Source organism: Mycteria americana, chromosome 1 (genome assembly GCF_035582795.1).
Source record: "Mycteria americana isolate JAX WOST 10 ecotype Jacksonville Zoo and Gardens chromosome 1, USCA_MyAme_1.0, whole genome shotgun sequence".
In the NCBI taxonomy this organism is placed as follows: Eukaryota; Metazoa; Chordata; class Aves; order Ciconiiformes; family Ciconiidae; genus Mycteria; species Mycteria americana.
In genome coordinates, this window is record NC_134365.1 from 37505899 (window position 1) to 37520357 (window position 14459).

Consider the following 14459-nt stretch of genomic DNA (forward strand, 5'->3'; position numbering starts at 1 on the left):
CTTGCTTCAGTGGAATCTATGACTTCACGCTTGGTTTTACTCTAAACTTCAAGCAGAATTTGAGACTGTGATTCCTAAGAAACCGGGGAGGAGGGAAAACTTATTCCAACTGTGTTGTCATTTCAAAAATTACACCCAGTTTCTCATGCCACGGAGAGCTGATAGCTGATCACTTTGCATAGCTCTTCATTGACTCAGAACATGGCAACTGGCAGTCTGAGCAATGAATCATAATCCGATGGCAGCACACAGCTCATGCGGTTATCCTACAGCTGAACTCTTCCAGATCAACCCATACGCTAATGCACCTCGTAGGGATTTACTTCATTAAATCAAGAGTGAGACCTTTTGTCAGTGAATCATCCATTCCCTTGTAAAGCAGAGTGTGCTACTTGTCTGTATTGCACAATTAGTGATACACACAAAGAGACTTAGGTACTCTTCAGGACAAAGGCAGAATAATAATGGTTATAGATATAGATGGATATATATAATATATAATTTAAAATTTTATTTTAAAACTTTGCGCATACACTTCTTCAGTATCCTCCTCTTTTGTTCATTGCACTGAAAAGTTTCAAAAAACACAAAATATATCCCTTTACTAAACATTTTTTTGTTCTTAGGTTACAAAAAGATTAACATTTCACAGTCACAAAGCAGAATTACATTGGTCCAAAACACCTTCCTCCAGCAGGTCTTCCATTCTTCAGGACATATAAAACCCAGACAGTTGTACAGATCTCAAAACAAGATCACTTGTCCAATGAAGGAAGGAAAAAGGTGGCAGCTATTAAAAAAAGAAATCCCAAACCAAAATAAGACACCTACGAAAGAACACCACCAGCAATGGTTAAAAAAAATAAAAAAAGAGAAAGAAAAATGAATGAGAGCGGAGGTGGACAAGGGCATCCTCCTTCAAGTACATCACAGGTAGAAATACAGCAGCACAGTTACAGCGTTGTTTGGTCACTCTCTCTATGGTAGCCACATCACTGTATCTTCATCTAAGACACGTGGAGGGAAAACTATTTACACACCAAAAATGTCAGGGAGGAACAACAATTCCACACAGTTTGCAGTCCATGTTTGATACAAAAATGTTGAAAGTATTTGTACATGAAATGTAAAAGAAAAGCAAAACGCCAAGGCAGGAAGAAACACAGCATATTTGTTTGGAGTATGTAGTGTTTTTTAAAAACCTAGCAAAAGTTCAAAGCTAAAATCTGCCCAAACATCAAGTGCAGTTCTTCAAAAACATCCTGGAGGCACAGAGTCGAATGTACCTCACAGACCTCTCTTGTCGTGTTTTAACATGGAAGTAACTTTAGCAGTTGAAATCCACTGCTAACAGCAGAATCTGACCACTTTTCCTTTAGCTTCTTAGCCCTGTTGTTTTTTAGAATTCATGAAAAAAATAGCTCTCCGGCATGAGGCCACTGAACATCAACCCTCTCAGACAATACGCTTTTGTGTTCATGAAAGAAACATCATTGCATTAACATACCAAAAGATAGTTGTGTGCCTCGCTTAAGGTGTAAACAAAATTTCTATCTCCTTCATCAAATTAAACAAAGAAGATTTTAGGCTGTAACGCAAGAGAAAAATGTCCGAAATGGCTGTACTACCTTCTGCAACAGTATTCACAGGAGAATGGTAGAAGCTTCTTGGTTTCGAGTTTCTAGAAATTGGACTAGACTAGGCACCAGAAGACAGCGTTACATTGCGCTGTCGGCTAACCGGGACTATACGGCATACTACCTCCTTTCCTTGCTGTTGTCCAAGGAAGGACAAGAACTTGCCTGACTCTCTAAGCAGTGTCTATGACAGGCAAGGACGCAGCCCTGTGCAAGAGCAGTACGAATACAGATGCAACTCAGGACCGAGGTTCCTTGCTACTGAGGTTTAAACAATTTTGGATACTACGGGAACTTCACTGGCAAAAAAAACCCATAATGCTGCCGGCATCAGGCAGTAACTAAGATGACGTACCAAGGATCTGAGATTTGGAGGTGGTGCCTAACTTGCTCCAGTCTGAGGAGGTCAGCTGTCTGCTCCTAACGCAGGAGCTTCACTGAGCCCTAGAGCAGCTCCGAGTCTGCACATGGCAATATCCATCCCGTGCCTATCTGAAAAATGGTATTGTGCACCGTGGATCCTCCCTGCCACCAGTGGTTTCTAATGTTATGACTCCCAAAATAATTCAACCTATAAAGGGAATTGGAAATGCTTTTAATTATTCTTGCTTTTCACACAATACCTCCTCAACAAGTGACTCCTGCCTCCTATTTATAGGAGGCTTTGGTGTGTATATGCATTGATACCATGCCTTGAAGCAGAGCACAGACCACAGTGCAGGCACCTAAGAAGCTCCTAGTGAAAGCAGATAGAAGTAAAAGCCCAAGTACTAACGCAGCATATCAGAGATGTACCAGAGACACTCTAGGGAGACAAGCATGTAATTGTATAACAGATACTTTGTAAAAAAGCAAAACAAAAAGCATCACAGCATACTTTCAGTCACATACATCTGAGCTTTTTAAAAGCTTTTTATTATCCTTTAACGTTCTCAGAATTTATTAATTGATGCTAATTGATATGAATTGTTGATACTGTACTTCCACCCTTTGCAGGAGAGGGTGTGACAGCTAACATAACTGCCCCTGGGCACAGCCACTGCAGAGAAGCAGGCTGACTGACAGCAATACCGCAGATGACCAACAAACATATTGGAGGCTGATTCGCAAAGCCATACCAGCGCCCACGAGATTTTGCTCCGAGAAGTCACCAGCCAGTTCGCTCCCACCAAGTCATGCACTCTGCTAACCCATCTCTCCAGGGGTATGTTTAAAAACACCCTTGAATGAGAAGGTGCACTTTCCATTGCCTTGAAATTACACTTTTAAATATTGGCAAATGCTACACTGGAAATTTATTTCCACCACGTTGTACTCGGTGGTTTTATAAAGACTGGTATGCGTGTTGACACCGTGTTACCAAATAATGGAGACTAACAACACATGGGCACTGAAATATTTGACTCAGGCTTGTAGTTGGTAACAGCAAACACCAGCTTCTTTGCTGTTCAGACGACTCTGCCAGAATTGCCAGCATTAGTTTCTTTGTGAAAGAGGATTCGGATTGCTAGAGGACTACACAACTGCATTTGCGAAGAGACAACAGGAGTTACACAGAGCATGAAAAGCATGTTTACAAGTTTATTAGGTCAAAAAAAAAAGTGCAAGAGAAGATCTCTTGCTTAAACTTTAAAGCATATGAGGGGTCATGTGAAAAATATTCTAGACTCCAAACCTCTCTTTTCACCCAGCTGCACACAGAAAAAGAGGTGAAGGGGGAAAAAAACCAAGGAAAGAATAGATAAAGCATGACAACACATAATCAGATATGCCATTGATTTATGCTGAAGCTCTAGAATATAAAACATCCGTGTTCTGCACAGCTTTATCACATGCAGGCACTGGGGAATGCACGGAACAGTTTTCAGGCTAAAATCATGCAGTTTGCTGCATGTTTGAGCTGTTACACACCCTGCATTGCCTCCTCTCAACCTGAAACTCCTACTGGGTCTGGAGATTTAGAGCAAGGGTAGTTTAAATCCACTGAGACTGTTGCACTTCTGGATGCAATCAAACAAAGCATCTGGGGCAGCCATACCGCACACGCGCTGCGCTGTGTTTACATAGCACATCATAAATTACAAAACTGGCAAGCTCTAGGCCATGCCTGTTCAGGAGAAAGTCCGCAAAGGGCACAGCATCCTCTTTCTCCTTTGGAAAGGACACAACATCTGTGAGCTCCTAGTCAGTGCCCTACAATTATGTCAGCCTCCTATCTTTTGGCTATCCAAGAAGTACAAGCCAGATGAGCAGCTCCAAAAGAATGTGGTCAGGGGGTAAATTAGGTTAAACTTGGCTTCCCAGCCAATATACCTGCCTATACACTAGAACCTTCTGAATTTTTTTCTTCAGTTCCTGCCAATGAAGTAGGAGAGCTGCCTGCTTGAAGAATAGGCAGCCAGGTTAAGCTGCAGATTTGCTCAGTTGTTTCCCTCTTGGACTATTACTTTTACTCTGATAATGTTTTACTCAGATTTTCTTCATTTAAATTGATTCACTACTGCTACGAAAAAAAGCTGCTGAAGCTAGCCTAGTATCTATCATAGTGATCTTTTCATCCTTGACTATAGTCCTCAATACCAAGAGGACAAAGTTATAAGCTGTCACTTTCTGATCACCAAGTCAAGCAGGCAAAGGTATATTGAATAATAAGTGAGGCAGGAAGAAGTGAAACAACTTAAATAGATCGCTATCTGGGTATCCAAATTGATAACGTGAACACCACCATCACTTCAAGTAGGAATCCAACAAAAATTACACTCAGGAGCCCAAATAAATGTACTGAATCCCAACTGATGCAAAAGCTGTATGGTCAGGGGTCCTTTCAACAGGATAAAGTAGGCAGAACCATTCAATGAATGAAAATCTCTGATCCCAAAGAAACCATGGCCTCCAGGTAAACATCACATAAAGCTGAGTTTGCGTGCTCTGTATAATCATGGTATACACACAACAGGGAATCTTGAGAAATAACTCCTCGCACCAGAACAAATCTTGCCATACAGAACTGTGACCTATTTCTCCTGGACAATTTTGCAGGTGGCTGTTTTAACTGCAGTAAACAGGCATAGTCACACTGAAAACCATTTCAGTTTTCCTACTAAAATACAGGAGTATAGTCTACTGAAGAAGAGACAGGAGAGGCAAATGGGGGTTCGAAGAATTACACAAGTTTGAAGGTGTCCATAGGTAAGTCAGGAATGCAACTTTTTGAAAGAAGAAAACTCTTGCATCTCATGTATGTATATATAGGTATTTTTAAATGAGATGTGACCCAAGTCACCTTCTGAATATTTGGGGGTAGATTTCAGCAGCCTCCTTGGCTTCTGATACCCACTTCTACTTTCACAACTGAAATGGCTCTTCCAAGCTACATGGTAAACTGAGAAAAAAAATTAATTCCCCACCTGGAGGGATGACAGAATCCATAATATGCTAGCAGCATTTAAATCCCATTCCTGTTAAGCACCAAAACCATTTCTATAGGGAAACTGTAATCTTAAGGGTTATCTTTAATCATATACAGTATATGTGCAGAGCCCTACCTTTTGGGCAGAAAAATACCCCTCCAGCATTAGTTTTGAATAGATTACATCAATTGCAAGTGTCCTGGTCAGATCACCAAAAACATATTGTCTCTTACAGGCCCTTCCCAAAAAGATCCCCATCCTATAAACGTTCTTGATGCTACTTTCACGACTGTTTGTTCCCGTGTATTAAAGGGATGACGTAGACAGAGATGTCGTCTCCAGAGCCCAGCCTGTCGTTGGATATTCGCCAGCCCCGGTCCTTCAGCACTCCCCTGGCTCGCATCACCAGGTCCTGCGCCGCCAGTGTGTACCTGTGGAAAAGGCAGAATACAGCCAGGGAGTGTTCGTCTTTGTGAGGAAAGTGGATTTTCACAGCCCGCCAGATTTACTGTCATGAGCTACCGGGACAAGCTTCCCAGTGTTTTTGAAGCAGGTAGGAGAAACGCAAACCACGGCATACCTACAGAGCAACCCCTTCCAGTCCAGTGACAGCTCCTGAATCAGAATCTAAAGTTATTTGACAGGCACCAACTGATCAAAAAGTCACTGGTCATTTTGGGTGCCCAGCTTCACCAGTTTTCAGAAAAATATTAACACACTTGCCCTAACAAATTGGCTTTCTAGGAGTAGTCTGAAAAACTGAGGACCCTAAATAACACTACTTGCTGTTGAAAACTACACCCTTGTTCACTGACACACCTGAAGGTAAACACAGCTTGACTACTTCAGAGACAAACTATAACAAAGTAATTTGAAAGCAAGTCATAGATCATTAAAAATAAAAGCCAAATTACACTTTAAACCAAGTAGACTAACTTGCCTGTTTTCCTTGACTGTAAGAATGATTTTTAAATCTCTTATTCTGAAATGGGAAAAGGAAACTTACAGTTAATACGGCCAGATTAACAGAGTCCCACAGTCCTCTCACATTTATGAGTTCAATGAAAACTGTGTGAATTTAGTGAAATAGCAAGTTTCATGTTGCTTCAAAACTCTCAGCCTGTGCTGGGCTGAGGGACATTGGATTTATGGGAGTTATTTTCTGTCCTGAAAAAATAACAGATGCTGCTTGGGGGCAGAAGGGTGTCAAGAGTCCAAAAGGTGGTGCATGACAGTGCTCCGTCATGTGCTCCAACATGTTCTCCCTTATCATTTTACCTGCTGTTACTAGATAACACATCTGTATACTCATTTAGAAGTTTCCTCTGAAAGAAGTCTCATTATGGGTAAGCAGCTACTGTCACATGTTTTTCTTCATCAGTCCAACACCTGGCTGAGATGTTTTGAATTTGGCTGGGTGGAGGCAAGCTTTTTTATGATGTGATAATTAAAAATTAATCGAACAGTTAAAAGACTGACAAGAAAAAAACAGTTCAATATTGTGTCTGCCTGTGTTTTATTTGAAGCATAAGTATCAACCTCCAAGATTATGTGGGGCTCTATGAAGCCAAACACACAGGCCACCAGAAGCAAAGCACACGTCTGTAGTTTCCAGAAACCAGGAAGGACAAGAAGGGTCTGCATTTCAAGACCCTGTTTTCTAGGGAGGATCCTTGGCCAGAAATGATCCACCCAGATCTCATCTGAGGAACGGGAAAGAACAGTATCTCCATTGATCAGAAGCAGGGGGGGGTTATTAAGGGAGTATCCAGGACTGTTCTAACCCCAGAAATTTTCACCAGAGAATGCATTATAAAATGGTAATTTCTATCAGTAGAGACTTTATTCACTCTCTGGGGATAAAAGAAGGAAAAAGCCCCAGTTACGTTCTGTTTCTACAATTTTGGTGCCGTAAACTCAAATGACTCCTTTGAACCAGGAATGGATTTATTCGCTCTACTGAAAAGATTTCTTCAACGCAAATAAACCAACATTTGACTACCCAAAAGGTCTGATGTTAAATCCAAGTAACGTTGTACAGAAGCAATGCACCCCCTGCTCCTAATGGTACCGAGTGGTAAAATTTCCAGCCCTCACTAGCTTTGATAAAAGATTTACTTTTAGCAATAAGAGAAGGGCCCAAGGCATGAACCCTAACACACAGGCTTGCACACACTCGTGCACATTGTCTGCAGGTTCCGAGATAAGTCTGTACCGATGACCTCTAGCTATAACGGCAGGATGTAACAAGAAGCACTGCTCGTACTGTCCTAATGCAACATGAAATTGTATTTTCTAAGGGGAAAAAACCCAACCATACATACTTGCACTCCCCAGCTCCCAAATCCCCAAATCAGATGCAGGGCTAAGGAACAAAAGGACTCCACGTGGCAAGCGAGAAACTGGAATATTTATTCACAGCATGTCTGATGCTGAGTGAATTTTGGCTAGAACATCTTTTCCAAGGATTTCTCAGCTATTGTCAGAATTTAAGAGAAGAAAACACCCGTCATCCTGGGAGAAAACTTTGCCTTCCTCCTTTTTCTAATTAACAAGGGCTCCCCACATCTAAAGAGTACAAAGGAATGAGTATTGCTCTTGATTGTGTAAAGCTTTTGCTGCTTAATGTTTGGAGAGGGCAAGATAAAAAAAAGGAATTGTAATAAACCAGAAATTCTCTCATAGACAGACTGTGAAATACGCAAGAAAACCAGCACATTGAAGCAAAGGAAAAGGAACAGGTGAAGGCAGCAGTGAGGTAACATATTCCTCTCCTTGTGTAGAGCTGAATTGGAGCGATGCTGTTCAACTTGGCACTAGAGGAGACAGGGTGAGTCTCTTGTACCTGGAGATGAATAGCAGCAGCAGTCCATTACCGAATGCTTTATTCTCCAGTGCTGTGAACTCGGGATTCAGCTGTTGAGACAGCATTAGAGAACTGCTGAAGTAGTTTTAAAGTATCCACTTCCTCCTAATGAACAGCCTCGCTGGAATACAACTTTTGTGTTTTAAGAATAAATATATATGGGGTTTTTTTCTTCTACTGAAGCTTTCAGTATTGATCAGTGCAAGTACTGCAGGAGAAATGGTGACAGTGGAGGAAGCGTGCTGCTGTCTGACCAGCTTCTTATCTTCTCACACCCAGCAGAGGTGGAGCAACTCCCCACCATCCTCATAAATCTCTAGCTAGTGTGAGAGAGAGAGTGAGAGGGAATAAGAAAGGACAGGAGGGAGGATGAGCAATAAGAGATTCCCAAGGTCAGTGGGTAAACCTGCATAAGTGCAGCTGAAGGAAATGGGCAAGAGTCATGCTCCTCTCTTTCCATACCTTTTCAGAGAGATGATGTATGGAAAACAGCAGGGTGCCGCTACCACCTGTTCTTCACTCAGGGTCCCCTTCATGCTCTTGTCTGCCACAATACCCATAAGAAATGAGCTGGCTAAGAAATCCAGCTCCACCCCAGCTTCTTCACTCCATCACAGCCCTCACGGAGGAACTGTTCTCTAACCAAGTCTGTGCCCATCACCTGCTGCCCAAATACCCTGAGGCTGTGTCTGCATGTCTGGATGAAGACAGACCCGAGGACTTTGCTCTCCCTGCACTTGGAGATGCCCAGGCACATGCTACATTTGACAGGATTCAAAGATGTTTTTCTGCAAGTAACAAACGCTCACAGTTCTGACGGTAAATATCAGCAGGAGAGAGTCCCAAGAGCATTGCCGAGGGCTGTAAGCTCTTACCCATCAGGCTATAAAATTACTTCTGATTCAAATGGGAGGGATATTGTTCCCTCAAAGAGCTAATTACGTAACAGATAAGTACTCTGCAGCTCTAAAAATCTTCCTCCCTAGCTTTTTTTTTCTTTTTTTTAAATATGCTGCTGTCAGGGAATAAGTAGGCTACTGGGTCAGGCGGATCCAGAGTCTGCTCCACAGGTAGAGCAGACTGTGGTCTCCAGAAGACCACAGCATTACCAAACCCAGGGGGCAAGTCTCCTACGTTCTGACAAGTTTTCTACATCCCTAGAGATTTCACGTTTCCAGCTGATCACCTCACCAAAGACTATGTCACTACACCCATCACAGAACCTGACATTTTGTGGGATAACATTTCCTTTAAGCATAACACTGATAATACTGCAAACAAGATTTTCCTGTCACTGACTAGTGAGAGGAATGAACGCAGCTCCACAGTCTGAGCTGCTATGCTATTGTAAATTCATTAGTTATACCTCATTTGGACCACTGTGAAGTAATTACGTAAAACCTCTCACACAGTACTTTAAACCCTTTAAATATTCTTTACAGCCAAGCAGCAAGAGCAATTCCACAAAGGTAATTTTCATAAATATCATTGTAAACTATATGAGGGACTGCTCTAATTACCTTTTGCAAGCTGGTGTGAGAAATGTCTTGCCACCACTATTTGTAAGCCTCTAAATGACCTGGCACAAAGTTACTTAAAAGAACAAATTAATTTTCAATTCAGATGTCCATTCATAGACCAGTAGGTCAAACACTAATAAATGTGTTTGTTCTAACTCATAATACAGCAGGCTCAGTTCTGGAGTGTGTTGTACTCATGCTGGCACAAACAGGGACTAATCCCCCACAATTACTGGGGCTAGACCAGCACAAACCAACCTCAATGAAACAAAGAAAATCTCTTTTTTCCTTTAGTGTCTCTGATTTCTATGAGTGTTTTATTATGGATGAAAAATTATTCACCTAACAAGTCAAAAAATCGAACAAAGAATTCCCATTCCTACTGCGGCAAACGTGGTGGCCATCACCAGCTTTGGAAAGACCAAAAGGAACAAGACAGACACAACGCACCCACGCTGTATTCACAACAGACAGGACCAGCGAGGACAGTAGAAAGAGCCAACCTTTCCCAATTACTAGATGAGAATGGAGACAGCGCAGGGCAGAGGTATTACATTTTACTAGATGCCTTTGCAAGAGGAGACTCAGGCATGCAGAAATGAGAGCAAAAGCTCCCTAGCACCTCTGAATGGTGCTAGGGAATAACCAAAAGTAGATTGGGTGGGTCATCTCCTACCTTAAGTTAATGGCATATCTGCATAGCACAGTGCCAGATGCCCTGGAAGTGCCCCTTGCTAATCTTGCCTGATTTCCTCCCAGAGAGAGGGCAGAGGCACTTCCCTGTCTCGCTGAAGTAGAGACAGCCCTGGCTGTCATTCATACCTCTTTGGTCATACATCTCCTCTTTGGCGCCAGGAGGTGGGGAAGGTCAAAATATTGCAGTTGCAGCTTCACGTTTGCAGCAAAACATCGTTTTGCATTCCCTGTTTGTAAGCGTCAGGGCAAGAAAATAGTGCTCACGAGTTACTTTGGAGCTGTTCTCACTTTAAAACCCAAGTGGCTGTCAGGGTGTCCCAGTTATCTTCCTTGTTTGCTGATGGAGAACAGGACTGACTCTGTGAAGATGACCACTTAGAAACATGGAAACACCAAGAATTTTGAGATGGGTTTCTCCATGTCCTCAAGAGTTGCCACATCTAAACAACTGTAATTTGAGTTCTCACACCGTCCTGCATGTTTTCCCTTGGCTGCCGAGATATCCCAGAGCTTATTTCTGAAGCTCTGCTTTCTACAGGCCAACTGGGGATGCATAAAAAGCTTTTCCCCACTCTCAGCCCAGGGCGAGGGCAGAAGACAGCGACGGCCAGACCTGAATTCAGGAGCAACACACACTTCCCTTCCTGAACAGTCCCTAGGGAAGGATAAAGCTCTTTCCACTTTCACAGTCCTCCCTTTTATAAGCGAGACATTTCTGATCTCTAGCGTAATGTTTTAATTCATGGCGACACCGAACTCAGCAGCAGACAGATGGACTCACTCAAGGCAAACAGCGCTCTAACTAGTTGTTTGGGAACTTGTTTGTTTGCTTAATGGTATGTTTTAAAGAGAGAAACATCAAGTAAGAGGTGATAAAGACAGGAAAATGAAGAGGATGAGGTAGGTTTAAAATGGAAATGAAACAGAATCTAACTAAATGAAATAGAGCCAGACTTTCCACCTGTTTCCACCTATTTTGCCACCACACTTGTCCTGCAGCTGGTAGCACTGAGCATCCCCTACTGAAGGTGGGTTTAAAGGTCACAGCATGACCAGGAACGAGTGGGAACCACACTGTGCTGTATTTATATATACAGTGAGAGAGAAGGAGATATCTGCTGATGATGTCCTAGTGAGAAACAATCTTTAGTGTTAAGGGACTATCCAGAGAAGAGTTAAGTGGAAACCTGTGACTGCTGGAGACAGAGACCTGTTGCTAAGACCTCAGCCTCGTACAGTTTCCACAGGATCTCATAAGCAAACAAAATGGATCCCATGCCAAGACACCGTGATCCCACAACTTTTCCTTTGAAGGTAGGCAATTCTAACAGACACCCTCCCCAAACCCCCCCATTTGCTGTAGAGGCTCCATCCAACTTATAAAAAAATGTCTTTTTGTAAGTGTTGTATATTTACTGAATGTTATTCATATCATACTTTCTACAAAAATACATTACCAGAAAGCGCTCTTCTGCAGAGAAGCTAGAAAATCAGGGATGAGCACGAACCTGTGGGGATCATCAGGGTCACAGTTTGGTAGAAAGTTAGTGACAGCTTCTGCTACTTCTTCATTTAACAGCACATCCCAGAGCCCGTCAGTAGCTAGGATCAGAACATCATCTGGCCCATGCTCGTACTGCAGGAGGTCATAGACTCTCACCTAAAACAAAAAAACCCCAAGAGACATCCGTGAAGGAGGAGACTGTCAGGCCTGTTTGTGAAACGTTGCTGAGTTTGGCTGCGAGTTAGCAGGTTCAGCCAGGGCACTGAAATACCTCTCCCGCAGCACTGCTAGGGTCTGTCTCCAATTTAGCCCTCAAGACTGCAACCCTTCCTGCCCTGGCTCAGCACGGCTCAAGTGCTGACCCCAGCCGGGATGGATGCAAGCGTCCCTAAGCCGGGCTGTAAAGCATCGTGCCATCTGCTACCAGCAGCGCTTGAAGCCTCCCCTGCCCGGCAGCCTGGTTTCGGCGTGAGGCTCTTCCCTATCATTGGTAGGACTAGTCATATGGAAGCTGAATAATTTATTTGATGAATTTTTGATATTTTCTAATAAAATATTCACAAATAATTGTTTTCAGTATTTGTCCAGATCCATTTAACTCTGCCAGATAAATTGCACGTGTTCAGAAATGCCTGTGTCGCAGAAGGCATCGCATTTACTTTTCTAGACCTGAGGCAGCTGCTGCACTCAATAATTACGCCTGAGTAAGTGAGTAGTTCCACGAAACGGAGAAAAAATGTCTACCTTCTCAGTTATGTGTATCTGTAAGGAGTTCAGCAGGTAGACACCGATTCAAGATCTGCACAAAAGTGAACCCCCAAGCTTGTCCACGCTATTCAAATGTCCACTGGCTTCACCTTGTCAGTCCGCAGCCACAGTCAGGCTGACCAGTGCTGCTGGCACCTCCGTAACGCCCTGCCTTTAAAACAACTTCTACCGTCCTCTTCCCGACGAGGCTGGGGAAAGCCAGGAGCAGAGGGGGCAGACACAGGGGGGGCCAGGCGGCCATCAGCTGAGCCAGAATACGAGGAAAGGTCATGGCAAGTGTTTTAAACCGAGCCTTTAGTTGGGTGTAACTGTCCTTCCAGCACACACTGTATTCCAGCTGACAAACTGCCTGCAGTTTCCAGGTTGCGATGGGGAATCATTACGAAGCACTCACGGAGCACTTTAATTACCACAGCAAGAACCACAGTTTGAAAGAAGTGTGACAACCTTGGCAAGGCAGACAGGAGGAAACGATCATCTGTACTGAAGTTTGGAAACGGTGCACCTCGTCACGCACCCTGCTCCAGCCTCGGGCTCCACTAACAGCAGCAGCAGTCGGGAAATTTGTCAGAACAAGCGTTTGGCATAACTAGAAACTATGAGCTGTTTTATTCTCCCTCCTGGTGCCTTCTCCCCTTAGGAGCCATGGAGCAGGCAATGCACGTAAAATGCCTGGACCTTTTAATGTAATTATGATTTTATGGGACTGCAACCAGTACTGGGGGGGGGGGGGGTGTCACCTAAACCTGACTGCTAATCCTTACTTGTTCGCCTTTCACTCAAAAGCACAAGAAGGTCATTTGTAAAATGTAACCTTCACTTCATTACCTAAGGTAGCAGCTGAATAAGGACTTTGGTAAGGATTACAGTCAAGGCAAGATACTCTCTTCATTAGAGCACATCTCCTTATTCAGATTGAGTGGGAATACTGTTATAGAAAAGATCCCTATATGCAGCACAGCTCTCCTCTCAAGCCCACTGTACAGAAACCAGTAGCTGTCAAAGTCTCCATTCCCCAAAATTTAGTTCAGCCTATAACAGCCCAGGGTTTCAACTCGGAAATCACGGGGGTGTGAGGGGTAAGTTGGCCAACACAGCCATCAATAAGCACCATGTGTTCTGGTCAGATCTCTTGGGTACAGACAAATATTTGAGAGCATTGGAGTTAATACTCAGGGATGCACACAGCAGCAAGCCCCTTGTAGGAATAACCAAGCTTTGAACATCAGCACTAGGAGAAACACATCTACCATGGCTCTCCCACCCAGGCAAAGTACACATTACACCACAAGAGCCTTTTTTGCAGGAAACCAAGACCACACATGGATTTGAATCCTCCCGAAATGAACAATCTTGTCTGACTGGGGAGCAGCACCGGGGCAGATAAACTTGTCAAAGCTACCTGCAGCCAATCCACAGGTCAAAAGGTCCAAATCCTTGGTGTAGCACAATGCTAGAGCAACACCAAGAACAGATCATTTTACCAATAACATGTTTAGTTTTTGGGGAAAAGAAAAAAAAAAAGGCAATCACTGATTTTATGGGTAATCTGGGAACTAGGTAGTTACTTCCTAAAAGCAAAAGCTTTGGGAACGTAGCACTTCCAGAAAGGGTTGCAACTGAGAAGAAATTAGATGTCAGAAGAGGTGCAGAGAAGGGCAGTGGGATGAGCAATAAGGGATGCTAGGCTGGTACCCAGCCTAAAGAAAAGAGAGTGCCAAGGTTACAGGAGGCAAGCTTGGGGCAACTTCAGGTAAGATTCTTATATATGAGGACCAGCTGGACATGCAACAAAATGTTCACTGAAATGCAGCTTTGTCTGCCTTCCAGTTACCACAGCAGCAACACATTAGGGCAGCCATGTCCACGTAATACTTATGACCTGGTTTCAGCTGGGATATAGTTAATTTTCTTCCTAGTAGCTGGTATAGTGCTGTGTTTTGGATTTAGTATGAGAATAATATTGATAACACACTGATATTTAGTTGTTGCTAAGTAATGTTTACACTAGTCAAGGAGTTTTCAGCCTCCCATGCTCTGCCAGGCCCACAAGAAGCT

At 43.2% G+C, this 14459-nt stretch overlaps 2 protein-coding genes across 2 annotated transcripts in view; one reads left to right on the forward strand and one right to left on the reverse strand.

The window, feature by feature from the left end:
* MON2 (MON2 regulator of endosome-to-Golgi trafficking) overlaps window positions 1-5485 on the forward strand; it is a 121496-nt gene extending 116011 nt beyond the window's left edge. The window contains exon 36 of the mRNA XM_075494776.1: window positions 5360-5485. Within this exon, the coding sequence (XP_075350891.1) occupies window positions 5360-5365 (6 nt within the window). The 3' untranslated portion in view covers window positions 5366-5485. The remainder of the gene's footprint in view (window positions 1-5359) is intronic.
* Window positions 3285-14459, reverse strand: part of PPM1H (protein phosphatase, Mg2+/Mn2+ dependent 1H) — a 142278-nt gene continuing 131103 nt past the window's right edge. Inside the window, exons 9-10 of the mRNA XM_075494798.1 lie at window positions 11638-11789; window positions 3285-5478 (exon numbers count right to left, since the gene is read on the reverse strand). Coding sequence (XP_075350913.1) covers window positions 5331-5478; window positions 11638-11789 — 300 coding nt within the window. The 3' untranslated portion in view covers window positions 3285-5330. The remainder of the gene's footprint in view (window positions 5479-11637; window positions 11790-14459) is intronic.